This window comes from Sinocyclocheilus rhinocerous, unplaced genomic scaffold, assembly GCF_001515625.1.
Source record: "Sinocyclocheilus rhinocerous isolate Xijiao unplaced genomic scaffold, SAMN03320098_v1.1 scaffold53, whole genome shotgun sequence".
Taxonomy (NCBI): Eukaryota; Metazoa; Chordata; class Actinopteri; order Cypriniformes; family Cyprinidae; genus Sinocyclocheilus; species Sinocyclocheilus rhinocerous.
The window spans coordinates 1,916,467-1,942,308 of NW_015645538.1; the positions used below are offsets into that span (position 1 = coordinate 1,916,467).

Genomic DNA, 25,842 nt, shown 5'->3' on the forward strand with positions numbered 1-25,842 from the left:
TCAGAATATTAGAATGATTTCTGAAGGATCATGTGACACTGAAGACTGGGGTAATGATGCTGAAAATTTAGCTTTGATCACAGGAATAAATTACATTTTAAAATAGATTCAAATATAAAGCAGTTATTTCAAATAGTAAAACTATTTCACAATATTGCTGCTTTTGCTGTATTTTGGATCAAATAAATGCAGGCTTGGTGAGCAGAAGAGACTTCTTTAAAGAAACATTAAAAATCTTACTGATCAAAAACTTTTGACTGGAAGTGTAGTTTCTACAGTATAAAACTAACCATGACACTTAATGTTTCAACAACAAAAAAAATGTATGAATCATTTTTACCTTCAAGAACTAGCTATGTTCTGGGAACAGTTTTGTCCCTAAATTGAAGCTAAGTAAAGCCACAAACCCAGCAAAAGCTCAGCAACACAGATACACTTGCACCCCCTATCTGCATCTCCTGGCTTTCATTAGCATATTTATTAACATTTCACCATTTCTGTTTCTCGCTCTGTCTGAAACACACACAAACAAATCAAAACAAAACTCTGCTGATCTAAAATGGGCTTCATGAATAAACCGCCAGTGACTGCAGTCTCAAATGACTCAGTGAATATTAACATCCCCTAAAAAGACAGTTGGAAGTTGTTTATCTATTATTTGATTAGGAAAGAAAACACCATCCATGACTGTAAGTGGAACCTGTCAGTGATGCAGTCGCATGAAGTGAGCGTGTCCCAGTAAAAGCTGAACCGCAGGAGAAAGGTGACTCATTAAAATCACACCATCCTATTTCGGAGCACTATTGACGGAAGGTTTGGGTCATCTGGAGTCATCGCAAACCGCCACAGCATAACACAGCACATGCTGGCCAAAACACACAATGAACCAGCATAAGTCAGTCGAAACCACTTATCTTAACACATGACAGTAATGTGTCACAGACAATGAGAGGTCCTGATCAACCATGAAAACTTGCACTTTGGGAAAACAATTACAACAAAGCAACAGATTTCAGAGAGACAGAGTTGACACAGTATCCAGACGCGACATGACAAGTAATTTGTCTGTCCGCACCGAAACAGACAATTTATTCTAACAAGACAAGACGAGCGTCACATAATTTGTCTGTCTACACTAAAAAGAAACAATATATTAAGGCATAGTTCATCCCAAAAAAGAAAATTCATATTTACTCACCCTAATGTTGTTTCAAACTGTATCACTAAATTTCATTTATGGAACAAACAGCATTTTTAATTTAAAATAAAATATTAGTTACTTCTCTTCAATATAATAAAGAACTTTTTTGCAATATAATCAAAGTCTTTTAAATCTATACAATAGATTTGTGTAAGAAAAAAAATGCATTTAAAGGGATAGTTCATCCAAAAAAGAAGATTTTACACCAGAGCGCGTACACGCCTCACGCACCGGATGCCGTGCGCGCGCCCAAAGACAGTTGGACATAGTGTTGTATTAGAGGTAAAAAATTATATAAATACTGTTCGGTTTCTGGCACAAACCGATCGTTTAGTGTCTTAGAACATCAATGTGTCGTCACGAGCCGCAGGGTTTAATTTGGATTTGTCTGTGCATGTTTTTTTTACTCTCATAGATTTTGTTACCATTGCCATGCATTATACGACTGATAGACTGCAACGGCTGGAGTTAAAAATCATCATATGTGTTCTACTGAAGAAACAAAGTCACCTACATTTTGGATGCCCTGGGGGTAAGCAGATAAACATCAAATGTTCATTTTTGGATGAACTATCCCTTTAAGTAGTTATTTAATGAATAGTTATTTATTTATTCATTTTTTGAGTCAGATCTCAATGAATTAATAAATCATTTAGACTGCTCCGGTTCTTGAGTTCAGCTCACTGAGTGATCTAGCTCCATCAGTTAACAGCTCATTGGAGGAGAAGATCAGAGAATAACAACTTATATTTTGGGGTGTTTTTTACAAAAATTTTATGACTTTGGGCTTTGAATATTTTATACATTTTTTAACCTATATTAGGTGGCATGAATAATAAAATAAAACTAAATAAATAACAAAATAAATGAAATAAATTTTTTTAAATTAAATTAAATAATAAAATACAAATTTCATGGGATTTGGTGTCCTTTTTGAAGCTTGAACCATTCCTGATTCATTGTAACTGCATAGAAAAAAAGCAACCACTGTATTATTTCCGAATTTCTCATTGTGTGATTCACAAAAGAAAATAAGTCTTACGGGTAAAAAAAAGTAACAAACAAAATAGGCTGAATAAGACAACGCCACAGATAAAAACAAAAGAGATAGCTTTTATCACTCACTACATTACGGCGTCATGTCTGGTTAGGATAAGCACAAAAACACTGTGGGCTCACAGATAGCCCTCTTATTCTACAAAAGCAACGGCGATCTTGCATTACTGGAATCAACCAGAGTGACGATTGGTTGGATTTATATAGAGGAAATGATCAGAGGCGCCCACTCTCTTTCCTGGCCAATTAAAGAGAGACTTGAGGCCAAACAGATTCCAATAATGTGTCCAGATCATTGAGTAGAGTCAATGAAGTCCACCAGAGTGCTCTGGGACAGTGGATCATGGAGTTTAGCGGTTTGGAGAGCCACATTCAGGCCAGATGGAAGTCTAACACCACTGTATTGACAGCCATGATGGATTTGGCTCAACCCAAGGGGGCTGATTTTGTTTCCAGATTAAGTAACTCCTGCCCATGAGCCTAGCTTTGGTATCCAAGCTTTGTGAAACAAAGATATATATCTGGGAGGTGATATATATATACTGAATGTGAGTCTAAATCACAGTGGTAACTAAAGACATTGATGTGGATCTGGGCTGCCACATACACAAACACACACTATTTAAGGGAGCCAGAGAACCAGGGTGCCAAGAACATGAGGAAAGGTAGAGAAAAAGAGAAAATAATAAAAGGAATAGAGAAGGGTTAGCACTGGACCCACCAGAGGGTTGAGCTCATTTTAAATTGGGGCTGTTGCCGCCCCAGACTTACAGATTCTCACACACCCACCCAAATCACGTCCTCACGCCAAAATACTGTAATACTCATAATTCTTTTTTCATTTAGCTAAAGAACAATTTCGCCCCCAGATGAGGAGTGAGCCTGCTGGGAAGGATGGGAGAGAGTAAGAGAATGAGAGAGAGGGAGAGTGAGAAAGACAGGGAGGTATTGTGTTAGTAAGGCTGCAGTGGTGCAGTGTTTGCTTTGGTTTCTAGGGTAACACCAGACTGCAAAGAGATAACTTAAACAGATGTGGAGAACCCAGGGAGGGAGAAAAAGACGAAAAAAGAAATCAGGAAAAATAACGAAACAGAAAAGCCACAGATAAATCCGCCTTGTCTGTGACTGTTTCTGGTATTTTGGTGTTTAAAGAAAGAGCAAATCATGTCCAGAGAGAGAGAAACCAGAGCGATTAAAAGAAAAGACAGAGGGGAAAAAACTGGAGAAAATAATTATAAGAAATTCACGTGATTTACTGATTTAAAAAAAAAAAGGAAAAAATCTATTTATAAACATGGATGGCAGGCATGCAGGTTGTCAGTCACAGAGATAAAAACATTTAATTTATTTTTCCAAATTATTCTTAATCATTCACGTATACAATTAGGGCTGTCAGAACTATGAAATTTTGCTATAATAAAAAATTATATGAAAAATTGTCTAGTCTGTATATATGTTATCTGCAGCATAACTTTAACACACACTGAGGATTTCCTTTAAAGATTAAATTATTTAATATAACAAGAATGTGATATTCCAAATATTTATTTATTAATTAAATATTACGAATATTACTATATAAAATATAAAAGTCCACTTAAATTCACACAATTTTTATGGAACCTAGCCCTCTTGAATAAAATAAAAATAAAAATAAAATAAAGTCTTCTTTAGGACTTTATTATATATTGAGACTAATTTGGAGACAACCTGGAATATTTGCACTTGTAAAAAATCTAATTGTAAGACCGCAGGACTACTTGAATAACAAAAGGTAATATTTGATTTAAAAGATTGTAGCATCTAAAATGCATCCTTTTCCTTAAACATTCACATACATGAATACTTAAAAAATATAACGCTGGTTAATCTACCCACGTGATGCATGAGTGTGTATGCATCTGTGTGTATGCGCGTGTGAACATCCAGTTTCAGAGAGGGAGGTAATTATGAATGTATTCTTTCAAGTCCTCAGCAGTGCGACGAAGGTTCCTCCTTTCATCTGGAAAAACCAAATCTGGTAGGCCGAATTAAGAGAGACAAATTAAAAAGATAAAATTCCCTTTCTAGTCAGCAGAGAGATACCTTCAAACCCCTCTTGGACCTTTGACAATTCAAAAAGCAGCGACAAAAATGAATGTTTCTGTCACAAAAAGCATCATCTCAACCATAGCTGCACCGAAAATAATGAATAGATTAAAATGATAATTGGAAACTCAAACCTCCCCTCCCTTCCCCACAGATCCTTACAAGCTGTACATGGCGGACAAATTTAAATTAAGAAAAAATAAGAGTGGAAAAGAAATGAAATAATAAAAGTGTGTGAAATATTGATAGCGTCTGATGTATTGTCTCATCTGCGAGATCACTGAGGGCCGACCATTACAAACAGGGGAACTGAAGAAGAAAATTGACCAGCACAATGATCTATAGGAAACGATCATTCATAAAGCGAGCCGGCTCCTCTTCATAGCGCCCATATTAACATCTATTTCTCAATGTTGTATTTCACTCTCTTCCACAGAAAAGAGCTGTTTATATGGAGCAAAACCGATTGAAACAATCCATACTAAAAAACACTCAAATCGATATAAGATCAAGGCAGCCATGCAAAATGGGAGTGAAAATGGTGTTGCTTGCATCTCCTGTATCTTTCCCAAAAACTGTGAGTGGATTAAAAATGTCATTTTATCATTGAAGCTAATTTCAACTATATTTAAAGTGTCAATTATTATTCCCAAATCGAGTGCTTGTTTTAGCCACCTGACCTCATGCGCACTGATTCAACAAATGCTGCGAGTTTGCCCTTTGTTATGACCTATGCAAAACAGAGCTTATCTGTTTACACAAGAATACTCAAACCGAGCATCATTAAACCCTCAATGTCAAGAGTCACAGAAAAGTGCAGGGTCTACAAATACATCTAGTAAGGTTAACACAAGACAGGTTCTTCACGATAACCATCTCTTAGAGGGTCATAGGAAACTCATTTGAATTTTTTCCAATAATTCTAGAATATTTTTTGCCACAACTGGATCCTATGCTCACCAAGGCTGCATTAATTTGATAAAAATACAGTGAGATTGTACTAAATATTGAACAGCTATATTGTAAAATGTATACTTCAATATATTTCATTTTTTATATAATTTCATGAGCCATTTAACCAGTCCGACGCTTGACGCGTCAACGTGCTCTGGCATAGTAGACATAGATATTTATAAGTAGATTCCCACGGCCCATAGAAACAGTCACTAATGAGGAATCTACTTATATATGTCTATGTCTACTATGCCAGAGCACGTACATGCGTCGAATGTTGTGAATGCGCTCAGGACAGCTGGACATTGCGGTGGTTCAGAGGTAAAAAAAAATTATATAAATATTGTTCAGATTCTTGCACAGACCGATCGTTTCGTGTCTTAAGACCTCAATGTATCGTCACGAGCCGCAGGGTTTAATTTGGTTTTGTCTGTATATGTTTTTTTGACTCTCAAAGCTGTGGAGCCCATAGACTGCCATTATATGACTGACAGACTGCAACGGTTTGAGTTAAAAATCTTTGTTTGTGTTCTACTGAAGAAACAAAGTCACCTACATCTTGGATGCCCTGGTGCCAAAACAACAGCTTGTGGAATGTACCACTTTATGATGTAACAGTGTGGCTAAACACCGCCTCCGCAGAAGATTATCAATGCCTGCTTCTACATCACTGCCTGTTTAGCCCTGCCTACCGATCCTGCATTACTGGCTGTTTAGCCCCGCCTACCGATCCTACATCACTGGCTGTTTAGCCCCGCCTACCGAACCTACATTACTGGCTGTTTAGCCCCGCCTACCGATCCTACATTACTGGCTGTTTAGCCCCGCCAACCGATCCTACATTACTGGTTGTTTAGCCCCGCCTACGATCATACGTTACTGGCTGTTTAGCCCCGCCTACCGATCCTACGTTACTGGCTGTTTAGCCCCGCCTACCGAACCTACATTACTGGCTGTTTAGCCCCGCCTACCGATCCTACATTACTGGCTGTTTAGCCCCGCCAACCGATCCTACATTACTGGTTGTTTAGCCCCGCCTACGATCATACGTTACTGGCTGTTTAGCCCCGCCTACCGATCCTACGTTACTGGCTGTTTAGCCCCGCCTACCGAACCTACATTACTGGCTGTTTAGCCCCGCCTACCGATCCTACATTACTGGCTGTTTAGCCCCGCCAACCGATCCTACATTACTGGCTGTTTAGCCCCGCCTACCGATTCTACATCACTGCCTATTTAGCCCCGCCCACCGATTCGCACACATACTGCTGTAGGTAAATGGCAAGAGCGGCAAAGGCAGGTCTACGCAGAAACCAAATGATAAACTTTATTTGATGAACTTTATTTTTAATAAAGTTCCAGACCGCGTGCGTCATTAAGAACTTGGCCTTTGTTCTCTTCATTTTACCGTGGATTTGTTTATGGACAAGGCACAATTTGACGCAGGATTTTCAGAAAGATTGAAACTAAAAGACGATGCTGTGCCGACTATATTGGATCCGAAGTAGCGCCACACAAGTGTGACTAACTGTTTTCATCACATGATCACTTCTGCTTTGTCTGTTATTATTATTATTTGATATGTACTGAACCTAAATCACAGCAATGTCCATCTGTGAAGAAAGTATGCTGTCAAACATACATAATTGTTAGCCAGGTCTACGCAGAAACCAAATGATAAACTTTATTTGATGAACTTTATTTTTAATAAAGTTCCAGACCGCGTGCGTCATTAAGAACTTGGCCTTTGTTCTCTTCATTTTACCGTGGATTTGTTTATGGACAAGGCACAATTTGACGCAGGATTTTCAGAAAGATTGAAACTAAAAGACGATGCTGTGCCGACTATATTGGATCCGAAGTAGCGCCACACAAGTGTGACTAACTGTTTTCATCACATGATCACTTCTGCTTTGTCTGTTATTATTATTATTTGATATGTACTGAACCTAAATCACAGCAATGTCCATCTGTGAAGAAAGTATGCTGTCAAACATACATAATTGTTAGCCAATCATAGCAGTGGGCATTTACTTCTGAGTCTTACTTCTAAATTATGATGTTTTTTGATGTAAAAATCCTGATAACATTATATGTGGACCTCAGGGAACAGTATAAAATAAAAAACAAAGGCAGTTCATGACCCCTTTAAATGAAATCTTACTGAATCACAGTCCTCACAAACACAAACTGAAACCAATGGAGTACTCTTAAAAGCAGGAATGGCAAAACATGATTTAATAGCCGCCAGCAAATGTTTTTAGATGTTATTGTTGAAGACAGAGAATGTGCTGCAGAACTGACGTTTTGGTGACGGTGGTGCTTAAAAAGGGATGAATTTAGAAACAGAGAGGGTTTTAGTGCATGGTAAAAACCCTTCCTAGAAAGTGCGTCTTTAAATTCATCCCCACATTTGTTCTGTCAGATAAAGGTAGGAGATGTCTAGCTTCTGTCAGACAGAGTAAAGCTGCTTGTGAACTGTCATATTTGAATGTTCACTTCAAGTTCAAGAGGTAAAAAGTCTGAGGACTGTCTAATGAACAGTTTCACTGTTAGCAAAATCCTTTTATTTAGATAGTCTAGCATGAAAGCCATTAAAAGCAGACGTCCTTTTGGAGCAAATCACCTGGGCGGCAATGACCTCTTCATTAATCCTCATCAGAGATAAGTTACTGCTAATGTGAGCAAGCATCATTAGGGATATCTCAGCGCTAGTATAAATTTACACATGTCCTCATTGGCAAATACTGCACTTGTATAGTAATGCGTGTGTGTGTGGTCAGACCTGCTGGAAAGATTCAAGAGCTCGTGTTTGTCTGCAGCAGTGGATTTGTCCTCCAGCTCCCACAGCAGAACGTTGATGAGATGAGAGTTCTTGATGACAATGGGCACCTCCTCGAACATGTTCTCATTACCCACGCTAGCCTTCTTCAGCCTGCGCACACAGAAAAGAGATTTTCATCGTCATTGATCCATTCATCCATTTTCAGAATCTGGAAGTGACCCCTGTCAAAGATTTGACATCACATTTTTGATAACAGCAAGCTAACACTGTGGCCTAACTAGGCACAATACGTCAAGTTTCAAGCAATTTGTCAGGCCATATTGAAAGTGAAACAGCTGTGCGATTTGACAATCATGGCCAATTTAGAGGAGCAGAATTATGGCCCAATCAGACTGAAATCAACAGAAGCCAATCAACAGACAAAAGGTCCTTGCTCATTATGTATAAAGACAAAAACATCACTAATTAGCTTACTTTCACTACCTTTCTTTTGAACCCCCTTTCTACTTCCTCCCACTCATTCCCAATCAGTTTTTGACTTTATCCCCCTCATTAGGATCTGCTTGTGGTCAAGTCTCCTGCAATGTGGGAGTGAAAGGCACTATGTGAACAGATCACTCTAGTTAAATGATTGGATGATTTCAACTCTTCTCCATTACTAATCGCTCCATTAGACAAGCACTCTAGGCTGATTAGTCAACTGATTTCAAAAGACAGTTTTTGTTTTGATGGGGGTTTTTTTTTCAGATCAGAATTATAAGAGAATATCTCAAGCCAAACTACAAGGGAGACTGAAGTAAACAAGGGAACGGACCCTTTATCCAGACTCTCAGCCAATCCATCATTCACCAATACAAAAATGCTAGATGTTGTCTACAACAATATATAATAACTTAACAGTTAAATAAGTGAAAGAAAAAGGTTATACAACACCTTTAGAAATACATTTAGGAATAATATACATAAATAGAAAATATAATATAATATAATAAATATAATATAATTAAAAATGAAAAATATATCCTCATATATATATATATACACACACACACACATTTGATATTCTGGTCATTTTTTTTTTTCAAGCACATTTTACCAATTCCATAAATCTGAACAACTACTACTTTTGTATTTAGTCATTTATAACCTGCTTAATAATTCTACATACCCTGGTATAAGGCATTCCAGTCCTTGTTAATTATATATCACTTATAAATTATTAAATATAAACTTATTGGTAGTTATTAAGATCAATGCGGTTGGGAATTGGTAAAATGTGCTTGGAAAAAAAATATGACCAGAACATCAACTTACATAATAATTATGCACACACTGTGTGTGTGTGTGCGTGTGTGTGTGTGTGTATATATATACTAAGTCACTCACACGCACACACACACATTAGTCCATCTGCATTAACTTCATTGACTCCCAGGGATTTAAAGGCTTACCCATCTGCTGAGAAGTCCTTCTCTTTACAGATCTCCATGAGTTTTGGGGTCAATCTGTAGGCTTTCAAGTACAAAGAACCCTGGGCTGTCTTGATGGGATCTACAGAGAAAGAGAACCAAAGACAAAACATGGATGGTCTTTCTGAAGATAGCAAACAAACCTAAGTCTTGCTCAACACAGGGTACTATCTATAAGCTTCAAAAACAATAAACACTGTAGCAAGACCAAAATACAAAGGCAGTAAAGGCTGTTATGACAACCGTATGAAAGGTAAAATTGAAGATATGAAGTTTGAAAAGATGCAGTATGTGTTAATCTACCAAGGGACCAGAACTGTCAGCCAGTCAAAGTGGATTAATCTCACTGTCAGAAGGCTGACATTTTGAGGGTAAAAAAAAATCATTAATGTTCTGTCGAAGATGGGCAAAACTTGCCAGTCAGCTCTGCCCGTTATCCATTATCCAAAGACAGGATTTATAGCACGGTTCTGTTCTGATATTAAATGCATTTAGACACCGTGGAAAGATGATCGTCTGTCTTTTCAAACTGTCTTGAAACTTCCCAAATGACATAAAAATGGCAATCTAAAACAACTCAAGGAGATCTCAAGATCTGCTTAGACACAGGTAAGATTCAGTTAGTCTTCTTCAAGTACCTGTTGAAATGGAGTGGACTGAATCAATACCAGGTTTGAGGATGTATTTATGCACCACTTCTGAAAGCATCCACAATGCCTTTTGCAACAACAGTGTACGCAACTTGAAATGATAAAAACAAAACACAAATACAGAAATAAGCAGAAGTGCATGATGAAAATTAATTTACTAAAATGTATTGTATTGCTAAGTGGTTTCTAGGGTGCTGCCACCCACCAACATCTCTGACTTGTGTAGTGTATCATGCTATGATAATGAGAATATAGCAAGGTAATATAATTCGCAAAGAATTATTTGTATTGATATCAAATTTTGGACCCAACTGTATGTTTTTTTTTTCAGCTACAGCTACTAACTTATAAAAAAATCAAACATACAGCTATTACATTTCCTAAAAAAAAATGCTAAGAATTTCTCAAATTCACAACATATCATTTGAAACAAAATACAATAATATTAATTTAGAAAAACAGAAAGACAGGATATTTTTTCACTAGATTTTAACCATTTTTGACTATATAACAAGCATAAAACCAAGCATACAGTCATAAAATTATAAAATTTCCTAAGAATTCACAAATTGTGAATTAATTGGATGGATGGACGAGAGATCCCCAATTTCTGACCCTCCCATTACTAAAATGTGCATAAAATCAAGCTTTAAGTAATAACATTTCCTAGTAATTTCTCAAATTTCACTAAATATAATAATAAATACATGAAATTTAGTATATGAATATGAATATACTACAAATACTAGGAACTGAATCATGAATGCCATATAATGACATGATGCACGATGTTGAATCAGAAAGAAATTCACTAGTGGTCTCAACTCCACTACATGTCCTTTACTTTAAAAAAAAAAACACCTAGTACCTGAGAGCCAGAAGAACATATGAAACCATGTCTATCAAGTCTCACATTTTGTGGACCCACTGGCCCTCTGAATGCTTTCATTGTTCATGTGGAGAGTGCGTTTGGTGCAGGGTGGGGTTTCTGGCAGCTGCTAGGTGTCTGATATATTTTTAGTGAGGAGCGCCTGCTTGCCACCACAAGGAGGAGACTGAACAAACACTCTGATAGGGATCCACATCTGGCCTGAGGGGGAAGTCTGAGGAAAGTTACAGACAGCGTGGACCACGAGACCGAGAAACGGACTGGGGACGTGAATGAAGGAGGGGTGCGAAGAACAGTCAAAGTTTTATGTTTACGTTTTCATCCAAATCCGCACTGGAATCAGAGCGCGTTTACGACACTGCTGTCCCAGTTAGGTGGGCGAGTGGAGGTGTACAACATTTGTTTGTGTGAGTTCAGGGAAACAGATCTGTTGTTAATGCAGCTTGTCTGACGATTCCTCCGCCCTCGTGCCGCCATCGGCCCATCGACATCTGGGATGGGTGGCGTCTGTGCCGGTGGATGAGGGGGTGTCCGGGTCCTGAATCCACTCCTGAAGGTACACATCAGCTCTGCGATAGCAGGCTAAATAAACAGAGGGGAGGAAACCCTGTCTAGACAAGGCTGCTGCCGGGCCCGCTACGCACACCAGCCTCCTGTTTACACAAGGGGGGAATGCTGTCCACAGCCAAGAAACGATGGGGTAGAGACGGAGAGAGAGAGAGAAGGGAAAGTTGTAGAGCAAAGCAGTGCAGTAGGAAAGAAGTGTGTGTTTGGGTGAGGGGTGCTGAAACATGCTGCTCTGTGTGTGTGTGTGTGTGTGTGTGTGTGTGTGCGCGCGCGTGCAAGCATGTACAACAGAAATAGAGAAAGGGAAGTCCAGAAGAAAAAAAGCAAAGAGCAAGGTGATACCAGAAAGGACAGCTAAATACCTCAGACACCATGTTTATACTGTATATGCACATAATTTTCCCATTAAGGTCCATTTTCTGGTTACGCCTTTTATTCAGAAGATATTTACATGCTTCACAGCTATTGGAATATTTATATATACACATGTAATCAGCATAATCCGAATAAACCAAAATGTTTTCTGGAAATACTGGAAAAGTTCTTAACATTTTTAGTCATTTTCGGAATTCGGACAGTAAATATAACCAGCTTATTCATGTCCACCATAACAGGATTAACCTTAACCATAATCATGAATTGCTAAATTTTGGTCATTAAATTCTTAGAAATGTAGACATGGCATTTTTTGAATGTTTGTAAAATGTGACCCTGGACCACAAAAATTTTTTTTTATTGAGATTTATACATCATCTGAAAGCTGAATAATAAGCTTTCAATTGATGTATGGTTTGTTAGGATAGGACAATATTTGGCCGAGATACAACTATTTCAAAATATTGAGAAAAATGCCTTTAAAATTGTCCAAATGAAGTTCTTAGCAATGCATATTACTCATCAAAAATTAAGTTTTGATATATTTATGGTAGGAAATTACAAAATAGCTTCATGGAACATGATCTTTATTTAATATCCTAATGATTTGTGGCATAAAAGAAAAACCGATAATTTTGACACATGCAATGTATTTTTGGCTATTGCTACAAATATACCCGGTGCTACTTATGACTGGTTTTGTGCTCCAGGGTCACAAATGTTAGTAGAAATCAAATTTGAGTCTCTCTCATTTCAAATGTGTTTTTTTTATTTTACTTTTCACAACTGTTTATATGTAATATCACTAAGAAAATACCTTTGTTTCAGCACCACATGATTCTTCAGAAATTAATTCTATTTTGTTGACAGATTTGGGGCTCAAGAAACATTTCTTGTTATTGCAAATGTTGAAAACAGTTGTGCTGCTTAATATTTGTGTGGAAATTGTGATACATTTTCAAGATTGATTGGTCAATAAAAAGCTTAAAAGAATAGCATTTATTTGAAATATAATTTTTGGTAACACTTTAGAATAGGGAACACTTATTCATTATTAACTACGACTTTTCCCTTAATAAATTCCTAGTTTGCTGCTTATTAATAGTTAGTAAGGTAGTTATTAAGTTTAGGTATTGGGTAGGATTAGGGATGTAGAATAAGGCCATGTAGAATAAGGCATTTATATGTGCTTAATTAGTACTAATACATGGCTAATATTCTAGTAATATGCATGCTAATAAGCAACTAGTTAAGAGACCCTAAAATAAAGTGTTACCGATTTTTTTTCCGCTGAAATAGAAATATTACGTTTCTGTGCACATTTATGCGTTTTTAGGTGACAAACTGGGAAAAAGAAAATGTGCTTTCTGTGAATAATAAAACAATATCATTGGAAACATGTAGGAATAGTCTGTTATTATTTATTGCTAGGTCAATGTTGTTGTGGGTTTTGGTTCTTCTGCTGTTGTAGGACCTTTGAAATAGCTGAAATCATTTGGCAAAGTGACATGGACAAACGTTTTATATGCACATTCTGACTTAAGAGACAAAAAAAGTGTGAGAGAAACCTACCATATATAAGCACAACTGACTCTTCGATGGCGTGCTGGTAGCTGAACTGAGAGTCCAGAAGGGCCCGGGTGACAAAAGAACCGTAGAAAGTTGACTGGTACCAACCCACGTGAAGATGATCAATGTTTACATGGCGCAAACTTCTCATCATCTCCATCTGATACTGGACTACAAGAGAAAAGAGAGAGAAATGGCATCAGGGTAGGCATGATGAGGCGTGATGTTGTGATTTCTCAATTGCACATTATGCTTGACGATTATTGTCTCTCTCATTATGAGCAGCTCTGAGCAGCTCTTCACCTGAAGAATAGGTCACAGTCACAACAAACAACAAGGACATGCAAAGTGCCTTGAGAGGGAAAATGTTTTACAGATAAAATCATGCCCGCTTTGTTTCATTGTCAGTTAAAAAGCTGTTAAGGGTAATAATTCGCCTGCCCTGGAACCTGGGTTGAATCTAATATTCAACCAATATGAGATTTTAGCTGTGAAGATCTATATTTCTTAATTGAAAATGATGATATTTTGATCAATACACAATTGCTATAAATTTGAAAATGATTAGGCAAAAATAAATGCTAGAAAATTAAAGTAAGAACACTTAATAATTATACACACACACACACACCAGTAAAACAAAAAACAAATATAATGTGTTTGGTTATTACAGTGCAAAAAAAAAGACCCTTTTGCTGCGTCTCAATGTGCCTACTTATACTACGCCCTTAAAGTATGTACTCTTTTGGTGAAGAAAAGGTACACACTTTTGAGTGTTTAGTAGAAGAGTATGCAAGCTTTGGGAAATACTATTACGTCACACAACTGCGTCTTTAACGGACGCTCTGTCGCATAGATACACGCACCCTGTCACTGTAAACTGGCCTGTCAATCATCTTGTCACAGTTAACATCATCCACATTGCATTTCATTTAACTTCCTACCGTACTGGAGAGAAAAGAAGTAGCACATTGATCTGCCAGTCGCGGGTCTTTCATGCCGAGAACACTCAAACCCCTTTTTGTAAACCTCTCTACCTAACCGTCGATCGCGCGCATCCGCCACGTTTGTAGTTTTTCTAACGCGTTTTATTCGTGTTTGTAGTTCTGGGCCGAATCCTTCGCCAAAGCGCAATGGATTGTGGGCAATTTTAGCCATTAGAGTGTGCACAGATCCACACTTCAAAAATCGACCTGAAATAGTAGACCATCCGGGGTCAATAACTATTATTTCAGAAATTCATTTCAGAAGATTAAGTTAAGTATATTTTACATTAGGTATATTTTATCTTCACTGACTTCCTGTGGTCACCGAATGCTTCCGCCATATGAAAAAAACAGCATCAATATCCTGTTAAACTCAAAACTTTAAAACCTATATTAACAATTTAGCACAATAGCATCTGGATGCCTTAATATTTAGAAGGATTTTAGGATAAAGTTAGGATAACTGAGTACAACCAAAGTAAGATCAAGGTAATCTTATTTGAATCCACAAATGATTAAATAGTAGTCTGTTCATGCCCAGTGTATAAATCGTCTGTGCTTCAGTGTAAAAACAGTTTTGTAAAAACACATCCTTTTCTTTTCTAGCATATGCACCATGAGCTTATGAGCAAAAACCCTCTCTGACAGAACTCAGACAACCTTGATGGGGGGTTTGATGCTTAAATGAAATGGATTCTAAGTCTTGGACATTCAAGACCTCTGTTAGCAGTCCAATCTCACTGTATGTATAGCCAATTAGCACTGTTTACTACTGTAGCTTAGTGAATTGATATTTAACATTACATTTCTGTCTGGAAGAAAAAGTTACGCTCTGTAATTAAACTCTACAACTTATACGTGACCAAATGATCAACAAAGTGAGCATAAAAAAACCTTAAAGAAGATGCACAATAGGTCAATGTTCCTAAAAAGAAGATATTGACAAGCTGATATATTGGCCGAGCCCAAGAATCTTAAAATTCTCTTGCAAAGGGCATGTTGTAGAGGGCTAAGAAAACTCATATTTGTCCATCCCTAGTGTACAGTATGATCACAGGAATATCTGTGCAAGTACACAAACTTTCAGGACAAACATGCACTTCAGCAGAGTGCACTTACGGAGCACTGGGCTTCTTGTCAACCCTGGAAACTTCGACCCAAACACGGCCAGATTTGGTACTACAGACAGCGATAAATGTACGAACACAGACACATTAACTGCTCGGCTTAGCTGGACAACAATATCCACTCTCGTGTGCCAAGCCAGAATCCTGATGTCCCGAAAATACCCCCTCTGACAATTCAAAGGCCATTCGGTTTTATCCCGAATGCAAAAGGGAGATAGCAGGATTATTAACAGAGGAAACATGTCGAGGATGAACATAACAAGGGTCTTCATTTTATTAAAACAGTCAGAGTGTCTCATAAGTTACATTACATGAGAAGTGGTCCGCTCTCATGAGAAAACATCTGCGATATGAAGACTAGCCGTAGGATGGAAGGCAACAGTAACTCAAAAAAAATTGAAACTAATCAAATGGTTGATCCTTTGGGGGGGAGAACATCTCTAAAAGGAAATGTGTGAGAAAAGAGGGTTGGAGGGGACGAAAACATATTGGCTCTTTTAGAGTGGATACAAAACGGACTTCAAAAGCAGTGAAAAATGTGTGCATTCCAGTACACGGCACAGTTTTAAAACCACAAACCAGATTTTGCAAGGACAAATGAGTTGCATGAGAATAAAGGGGGGGAAAAAACAGAAAAGATGTAAAAAGAAAAAGAGAGACAAAACGAACAAACCCAAACCCCCTAAAACACTTGAAACAACAACACAAAAAACAAGATAATGAGAGTCTTGCTGATGGCATCCTGTAATTAAATGGATTTTCATACGGAAAAAACACCACCCCAAAAAAATATATAAATACAAGGCCAAACCCACCAGATTTTTTGCATGGAAGATTTTTTTTGCACGATTTGAGACCTCGCATTAACTTTTTGACTTCTTCTGTGGACACTTCAAATGTTGTGGGTTACAAGCAGAAAAACAAGGAGGCCTAAAAATGGCAGATCTGCACAGCAATGTTGGCGCCTCGATTTCAAAATGCTAATGTTAAAGTAGTACCAAAAAAGAAATGATCAAAGATGTCAAATTAAACAGTACAACATCATCATCACTCTTTAGCAGCTCAAGGTCAAAGTAGTAAGGCAGAGTGTATTTTGGGTTGTGTAAATATAATAGCCATTGCTTTTGTCTGTACTTGAATCATGCGGCTTGTTACAGAGAAATGTGCTATATTCCAAGCAACTGGACTAACAATTTTCACCTAGAAAACCATAAAACTATGAATATGATATTCTAGACATGTGCCGATATTTGGTATGCGATATATCACGATAATGAATATGCACGGCATTGTTATCGTGGGCACTTCAAAATACAGAGAATAATTATTTATTACAAATTATTCCGAATTTTGAATGCATTTTAAGAATACTTTTCACACCAACTGGATAAATGCACAACACCACTGTAAGCTGCGTCAAAGACGCGTGCGCACTCTAATGTAAACAAGCACGGATGAGAAGCGCATGGCGGAACGCATGAGAGATGCTCTGGATGAAAGTGCACATTCACTCTCTGACAACAGATGGCGCTGAACAGCACAAATGCGGCCGTTACCCCGGAAACCCCATAAACAAAGCAGCTGCACTACTTTCTGTTTCTGAAACGTATTTAAATTATTTTTAAAAAGCCATTCCCAGATTTGTGTATTCGCAGTGGTGGTCATCACAGCACCAAATAGACTACTTAAATATTTAGACTAAATAGGCTATTTATTTTAAAATTTTTTACATTTTAATCTGGACTAGGGATATGCCGGTATCAAATTTTCATGTTGCGATTAATTGCTAATGCTTTTATCACGGTATGCGGTATTATCACGATATTGAAATTTCGTTTTTAAAAACAGTGCTGTCATAATACAGTATAACAGGTTTAATAACATTTTTCTTATAACAAAAATAACTGAACATTTAAATGCAATAAAGCAATACAGAAAAATGTATAAAGTTAAAAGTTTTACACAGATTAAAGTGCAAAAGAACTATAAAGACCAATAGGTATCATACTTTAGGTATCACACTTTACAATAAGACCTCATTAGTTAACCTTAGTTAATGCATTAACAGACTACAAAACTCCCTAGATATTGTTCGAAAGTGTTTTGATTCTTTATTGTTCGGTCACACTTTACATTAGGGCTTCACTAGGGCTTCAAACTCCCATTAAATAAAAAAATCATCTAAATATTCATTAATCTTAGGTAATTCCAATATTTAATAACACATTGTTAAAATCAAAAGTTGCAACTGTGTTATTTACTGAACCCGAGCTAACATGAACTAAGAGTTGTATTTTTAACAAAGATTAACTTCTGTAGCAAATGTAGCTATTGCTCATTGTTAATGTTAATGCATTAACTAAGGTTAACTAATGAGATATTATTGTAAAGTGATACCTATTGGTCTTTATAACTCTTATGCACTTAAATCTGTTTTAAAAAATTTGTGTATTGCTTTATTGTAATTAAATGTTCAGTTATTTTTGTTATAAGAAAAAAGCTATTAAACCTGTTATACTGTATTATGACAACACCTTTTTGCAACTAAATTTCAATACAGTGATAATACCGTATACCGTGATAAAAGCATTAGCAATTAATCGCAACATGAAAATTTGATACCGGCATATCCCTATGATATTCTCAACGTTAGGGTGTGCAAACAACCACTCAACATGCTAGCAACATGATAAAAATCACTCAAAACATGTTAGTAATCCAACAGAAACGCCCTGGCAACCATATTATGGTGATGATTTACTTCCGAAAAATGTAAAGTATAACTTTTGTTCATATGTTTTGTATCCAAATTAACCAAAAGGAAACCAAAAAGTACTTTCCATCCCAGAATCCTACTTTTACAGGAACAGTCTCATATCATTTACAACTGTAGTCATCTAAAAGTAACCTTAACACAACCTCAAACTAAATTTAATTCTAATACTAATGACTCAACACGACAGCTCACCCCATGTGACTTTTTTCTCAATCCTTCAGTGCCATGCAGAGGACGGGCGTAAAGGCGTATATATATATTAAAAACAGGCCTGTGTTGTGCTAATCAGCTCAGTAAGACACTGGGGCCACTGGTTTATGGAAAGGTTCAGCTCACATAGGCCCCATCCCAAATGGCACCAGAGTCTACACTTTGTAACATGGCCTACTGGGTAATTGTCCGCTGTGATGACCACACCAATGCAAAAGGGCACATTGTGCCATTCGTGAGCACCTTAAAATGTCAAACGGGACACCCCATGGCCGCAAATCCACATCAAGTGCGGCATTCGGGACAGGCACCACAGTCATTCTGGGATAGGCTTAAATGCATTTTATTTTAGATACTAATGAAAAGTATCATTATGTCAACATTTGTAAGTCAAGAAGCTATTCTTTTTTTAATAAAATAGGACATTTTGAATGATAATTAGTGATAGAAATGCAATGACTAACAAATGCATAATAATTATAAATATAACATTTACTGGATGGATGAAATGTTCAAAATGTGCAAAATAACCATTTTTTTCTCAATAAAATCGAACATTTGGAATGATAATTGATGATAAATATTCAATGATTATAATAAATCGTGCAATAAAACGTGCAAAATGAACCTGGCCACTACAGAACTAGTGTTGTTTTTTTTTCTTCATACTGATATGTTCCTTTATCGTGTCCTGGATAAATAAGGACAGGATCAAAGGTGACACATGTCATCTGCAGGAAAGTCGATGCGATTTCTCCACACGCTGAAACCTGGGGCAGCGGCTCGCGATGTTACAGCCCAGCACCTGGAGTGCAAATGAGAGGCGCCATCTCACTCTTGTTCCGTCTATGCACCCGTCTCGATCTCTTGGTCCTTTTCTTCATTTCTTTCCCCCCCTCTTCTGATACAAGGCTCCTGTCTCATAGACTTGTTAGATAAATTCAGACAGTGACAGCTTGTCAGGTCTCTGCGACAGGGTAGGATAGCCCAGAAAAATGTGTGAAGATCTACTTCCCCGAAAGGCATGCAAATTCAAGATCTCAGCACACTTAAAGCGGTAGGTCACCCAAAATGAAAATTCACCGAATACCAGTATTATTTTCATAATATTGCCGGTAACTAATAAATAGCCCATGCACAGTAAAATTCTATACTTTGTCTAAATAAATCAAAAATGAAAATACATATAAAATACTACAAATAAAAAAAACTGATTACTGTTCAAAAGTTTGAGGTTGGTAAGATTTTTAACATTTAGTTTTAAGTCTCACAAAAGCTGCATTTATTTAATCAAAAATACAGTAAAAACATGCTGATTTGGTACTTTAATTTTTTTATTTGTTAAAAATATGTGTGTGTGTGTGTAAAACATTTTTCTGCTTAATATTTTTGTAAAAACCATCATACATTTTTTTTAATTCTTTGATGAATAGAAAGTTCAAAAGAAAAGCAATTACTTTAAAATGATTTTTAACATTAAACTTAGACTATAATGTCATGTATTAATCAATTTAATGCTTGCTTGCTGAAGAAAAGTATTTATTATATATATTTTAAGTATTTCTCTTAAAAAAATAAACTGATAATTATTTTGGGATAAGCTAAAGATTACATTTAACAGTGTTACTAAATTCGTAGAGATTTTAAAAATAACTGAGCATTAGAAGATGGCAAAGCTTAATGCAAAAACATAGCAATACATTAAAAACATCTAATAATAGTAACCAGTACGTTGTCAATAAATTGTTTATCTGTAGAAACTCCTGCCATCAATTACATCCTCTCTTGTCGTTTAAAACTTGTAGAACTTACTTTTTTCTCTAGAACACAAAAAATTAACAATGTTCACAGGGGATTTCAAGCTCTAAAAATCCTTATTTCTGCAACCAATGCTGACTTTTGTTTCAAAGAGGGATATACAGTATATGAGCTGTTTAATAATGAACATCATAAATCAGGTTCATATACTCATTCATATGAGACTATACGATGTCACAAACTCATTAGAATTAACAGGCATGGGTTTCTGATTCTATACTATAAACTTTCGCTTATACTGACTTAAAAATGGCTACACCAGTAATGAATATATCCTCAGAGCTCAAAAAACCTTGACCTTTCGTTTTCTTCACACACTTCTCCTGTCTCTTAAGCCTACAATTCCACAGCTAACGTCACACCAGCCGTTATGCATTGACGGTCTAATATGTTCTTCTATGTTCGTCCTTTTGATAAGAACTTTCAGCAGCAGAAATAGCAGACCTGTCAAGGCTGAAGTCATACTTGCACTTTGTACCGATCTAAACAAGGATGTGAAGCATTAAAGACACTATTCATGCTTTAAAAAAAAGCACAGTGGCATCATAGAAAGCTGGCATTTAGCTAAAGAGCTATGGCGCCATCTAGCGTAAGCACTTTCTGGTCATGTCCTAAATAATTCAGAACCTCTACTTGTAAATCTGTATGATCTGCAGGCAATCACCGACACACACATGTAAACACACAAACAAGCAAGTAATCAGCAGGGCAAATAAAACAAACAAGCCTGCTACTGGTTTCCATAATTCATAAAATACGGCATGAATTGAATCTAAATCAAATAGGAGACATTCCTGGCTGTTTGGCTAAGGTCTTAAGCTTGACACGGCCCGTACATGTCTCTCAACAAAGACACAGTGTCAATACATCCCAACGCTTAATAGCATCATGTCCTGAGGCCTTTCTCTCTGCTAGGCAAGCTGAACTAAGCTGTTGTAACCCCTTCAGCTATCTGACCGCCTCGGTGCATGCTATGCCCCTCGGGAAGCAGGAGGTGTATCTGTCTTTCTCTCCGTTACTCCATGGTCCCTGCTTCCTAATTACACCAGAGGAATCATCGACACCACATCACAAGCTCCTGCCGATCTGTCAATCATATTTCCACTGAGCAGCAAGGCATTGCTTCTGCCCTGAAGAGATGGAGAAGGAAAGAAAGCTAAAGAAGATCGACACCTCCCTGGTGGGCTCCGTAAGCTCGAATGGAAGAGGTGCGTGTCTGCTGTCTGTGTGTTCGTACATCCCCTTTACTGTCTTGTTTTACTGCTGTTCTTTGATCTAGTTATATTTATTATTTTGATTCAAGATCATACTCATAAATCAAAGGGTGTGAGCACTGTGATGGAAAGAACAACAATGAGATGCATCAGTCAAAAAAGATGTGCAGAAATGCTGCAAATATACATGTGACAGCTATTGATTACAGATATATTGATATTACAGACAGATATTGATTACAGCTTCCTGGGTCAATGAGATTTTAATTTTATCTTATCCATTAATTTATTCAAACCACAATTCATACGCTGCCAATCAAAAGTTTGCAGTCATATGATTTTAGTATTTTTGTAAGAAAGTCTCATATGCTCAATAAGGATGAATTTATGATCAAAAATACAGTAAAAATTGTAATATTGTGAAATATATTGAACTGTTTTCTGTTTTAATATATTTTAAAATTTCTATTTCTGTGACGACAACGCTGAATTTTCAGCAGCCATTACTTCAGACTTCAGTGTCACATGATCCTTCAGAAATTATAATATGCTAATTTGCTGCTCAAGAAACATTTCTTATTATCTATGTTAAAAACAATTGTGCGGTTTCAAGATTTTTCGATGAACAAAGTTCGAAAGAACAGCATTTATTCCTGAAATACAAATATTTTGTAATATTATAAATGCCTTTACTGTGACTTTGATCAATTCATCAGCATGTATTCATTTTTATTTATTTAGATTTTTTTTCCTGTTGAGCAAATGTGGTATGACCAACAAGTAGAAACATGCACAAAAAATAATAATAAACAGCAAGTGATATCATGAAGCACCCCTGCAAACCTTTATGACTGCATCAAGGTCATTAAGTTGCTAAATATCAAATAATTTTACCTTTTCTTGACAAGAAAAGTTTAGATGAGGCTGTAAAATGTCATGTGGCGTCTCCTCATATTTATGAATTAATAAATCATGACATCGGTTAAAAATATATAGCCTACATTTTTTACATTGAAAAAAAGGAGTAAACTGTCTTGAAAATGTCATAAAAGTTTTTCGAAAACTAATATGAATACAAAGAGTGCATTCCTAAGAAGATACCAGCAGGGGGAAAAAAAGACAGAACAACTAAAATGGGAACGTGAGAGATCCAGGCTGTAAGGGAGACGTATGAAGGATGTCTGATTCCCCGATGTTAGAGAGATAACCTGGTGCTGATGTCTTGCCGCGCATGACCAAAGCGAGACTCAGCGAGAAGCTCATATCCATCACTTAGTCAGGCGCAGAGAAAGACACCCTATTTTATGGCACAAGGGGTCCCACAAAAATAAAACCGTGAATCACACACAGCACACAGTGTTCCGATGTTAGTGAATGGCCTGTGGTGAGGAAGGCAGGGAGGGGCCCTGTGGCGATAAACCAGTTTCTTCGGAGAACTCTGCGCCCTTCAAGTCAGCCAACTCACGTAGAGTTCAGCCAATGAAACAAGACCAACAAAGTCAGTAAGTACCCTTGGAGAACACAAACTAGGGTTGGGTAGACGCAAGTGTGCCCCAGAAACAGGGCGTGTTATTGCCAGGAATCACTCGAATGTTCCCAGAACAAGCAATAAGCTATTAAAGCCTTGAATAAAGTCTTGGACAGCGCATGAACTACAAAAAAAACTCATATTCCCAAAACTAGTTGTGGATAAGATTTATTTGATGTAAGATTCATAAAAAAAACTTTGCGAGGGACTGGAGTAGTCAATCTGAAAGTACCCTGCAAAGTTCAAAAGATCTGCGGTCTTGGTCTCAAAACATGTTGGTCTGGATCTGGTCTTTGACTTTCATCAGGATTCTGGTCTTGAAATATCTAGTTAGACAACAATGCAAGTTACTGCGCACCATGTCTAATTCTCCACATACAGACCATAATACATTAAGCCCTAGATCCACAAACCAACCCAAAAATGGACTAGTGTTTGTACACTCCATCTGCTGAAGCATCTGCTCTGGCAGCTTTAACTCTGCAATGTCTTGACAGAATCACAGACCCACACAGTCCTGTAAATCCCCATTTCCCACAAACGATCCCCTGGCAGAATAGCATAAGGCCCATTTCTACTGCTACTACCACTGCAGCTTGAGTTACTGTGATCAAATGCTTATACATTATTAAAACTGTGTACATTTCTTGAAATTTTTGGATCTTGAGCTCTTATCTTTCTTCATTGTATGAGTGTGTTGGTTATTAGTAGCTCATTATGAAGTCAGGCCATGAGATTCTACCAAAGAGCTAGCATTTACAAGCTATTATGCTAACGCTAATTAACTCCTTCAACACTGTAGGTTCAGTTTCAGGAGCTAAGCCACATGAAACACTGTAGCTACCAATGACCTATGCACACTTTATAGATTTACACTACAGAAACTGAAGCACATCTACAATATAAATTAGTTGTTTCCAATTACCAGTACTGGCTGTGGTAGGTCCAAAAACAAAGCAATAGGGATTATCAATATCGTGATATCGCGATAGCAAAGCTGTCTCGATATTATCGTGGTCACATGACGATATGAAACGATAGGTCTTCAGGGCAAAAAGTGTAGTTTTTAAAATATATTTAAACTTCTTATTCTAACATAAAATGTCTTTAAAGTTGTGTTTTGGGCCATTATGCTTTGGCACAGTATCTGTTTAAAGCGAAGTGCAAACACTGAGGCAATCAGCTCGTGATCCGGTGTTTTCCGCGCCTCAGACACGTTTTTGTAAGCATGTTTTCGCCAACATCTTACATCATCCTCCCGGAGCTGCTTCCGTGTAAAACTGTTGGCGCAAGCTAGATTTAAGTGATTATTTTTTTAATTATTTTTGAATATGGATATTTTTCTTACAAAAACGCATCGATTCACTACTTAAACAGCTTGGAAGATCAAAGTCAATTTTTAATATAACTCCAATTGGATTAATCTGAAAGGAGGAAGTCATATACGCCTAGGATGGCTTGAGGGTGAGTAAATAATAGGCTAGTTTTCATTTTTCGGTGAACTATCCCTTTAATTGTGAACTCTCAAAGTGCATTAGATAGAATAATTTAACTTGAAAATGAAAAAAAATTTTTTTAAAAGCTGCAGTCTGTAACTTTTGGTGCTCTAGCGGTTAATAAACAGAACTGTGTGCATCTTGCGGAAGAACATTGTAGCCGGAGTTACTTCTCTCGGTCTATGACGAATTATGCAGGTACTGTGCTACTCCGCAGCGGTTCCACCAGTACCAGTCTGAAATAGTCAATATAAAAACGTATTATAGGTGTACCATAGTGATTCAGGATAAGCCAAAAGCACGATTCATGATGTACTCATTCTATTAATTTTGTACATTTTGAACACAAAAAAAGTTACGGACTGCAGCTTTAAATATTGCAATAAATATCATATCATGGACTTCATATCATGGACTTCATATCATATCGTGAGATTTTGATATCGTTACATCCCTACAAAGCAGCATAAATTTTACTCAACTGGAATAAAGCAAAAAGCTGGCAACAGAGGTATTAAATTGTTTATTTAGAACAAATCAGGCTAAAACTTATAAAAGCTTCAGTTTCCTCCATCTAATGTCCATGCACATTATAGCTGAAAAACCATGATTATTGAAAAAATGATTGGCTCATTTAACTAAGAGGCAGGGCTCTGTATCCTACACCCGTATTGACTTGAGCATCGCAATTTCTTGTTCATTTTCCTGCAAATGAAACCTTACCCATGGTTGAGCATAACCTTCGGTAAGGAGCTCTCTAAAATTATGAGAAAAGCATTTCAGTTTGTTGTATCTTCTTTCACCCCAATTTCTCAAAAGCAAATGGGTTTACCTATGAAAAAAGCCCTTGAACCATCAATGTCGGTTGTCAAGTGGTAAATGCAAGGGCATTAAATGTAAGGCCACTGGTGCAAACCAAACGCCAACATCTTACGTCATCCTCCCGGAGCTGCTTCCGTGTAAAACTGTTGGCGCAAGCTAGATTTAAGTGATTATTTTTTTAATTATTTTTGAATATGGATATTTTTCTTACAAAAACGCATCGATTCACTACAGGAGGCCTTTGTTCAACCTCCCACCCCCC

General features: G+C 37.0%; 1 protein-coding gene across 1 annotated transcript in view; it reads right to left on the bottom strand.

Moving 5' to 3' along the window:
- LOC107706138 (eukaryotic translation initiation factor 3 subunit H-B-like) overlaps positions 1-25,842 on the bottom strand; it is a 61,069-nt gene that overhangs the window by 2,374 nt on the left and 32,853 nt on the right. Inside the window, exons 3-5 of the mRNA XM_016509720.1 lie at positions 13,607-13,774; positions 9,536-9,635; positions 8,089-8,234 (exon numbers count right to left, since the gene is read on the bottom strand). Of these exons, the coding sequence (XP_016365206.1) occupies positions 8,089-8,234; positions 9,536-9,635; positions 13,607-13,774 (414 nt within the window). The remainder of the gene's footprint in view (positions 1-8,088; positions 8,235-9,535; positions 9,636-13,606; positions 13,775-25,842) is intronic.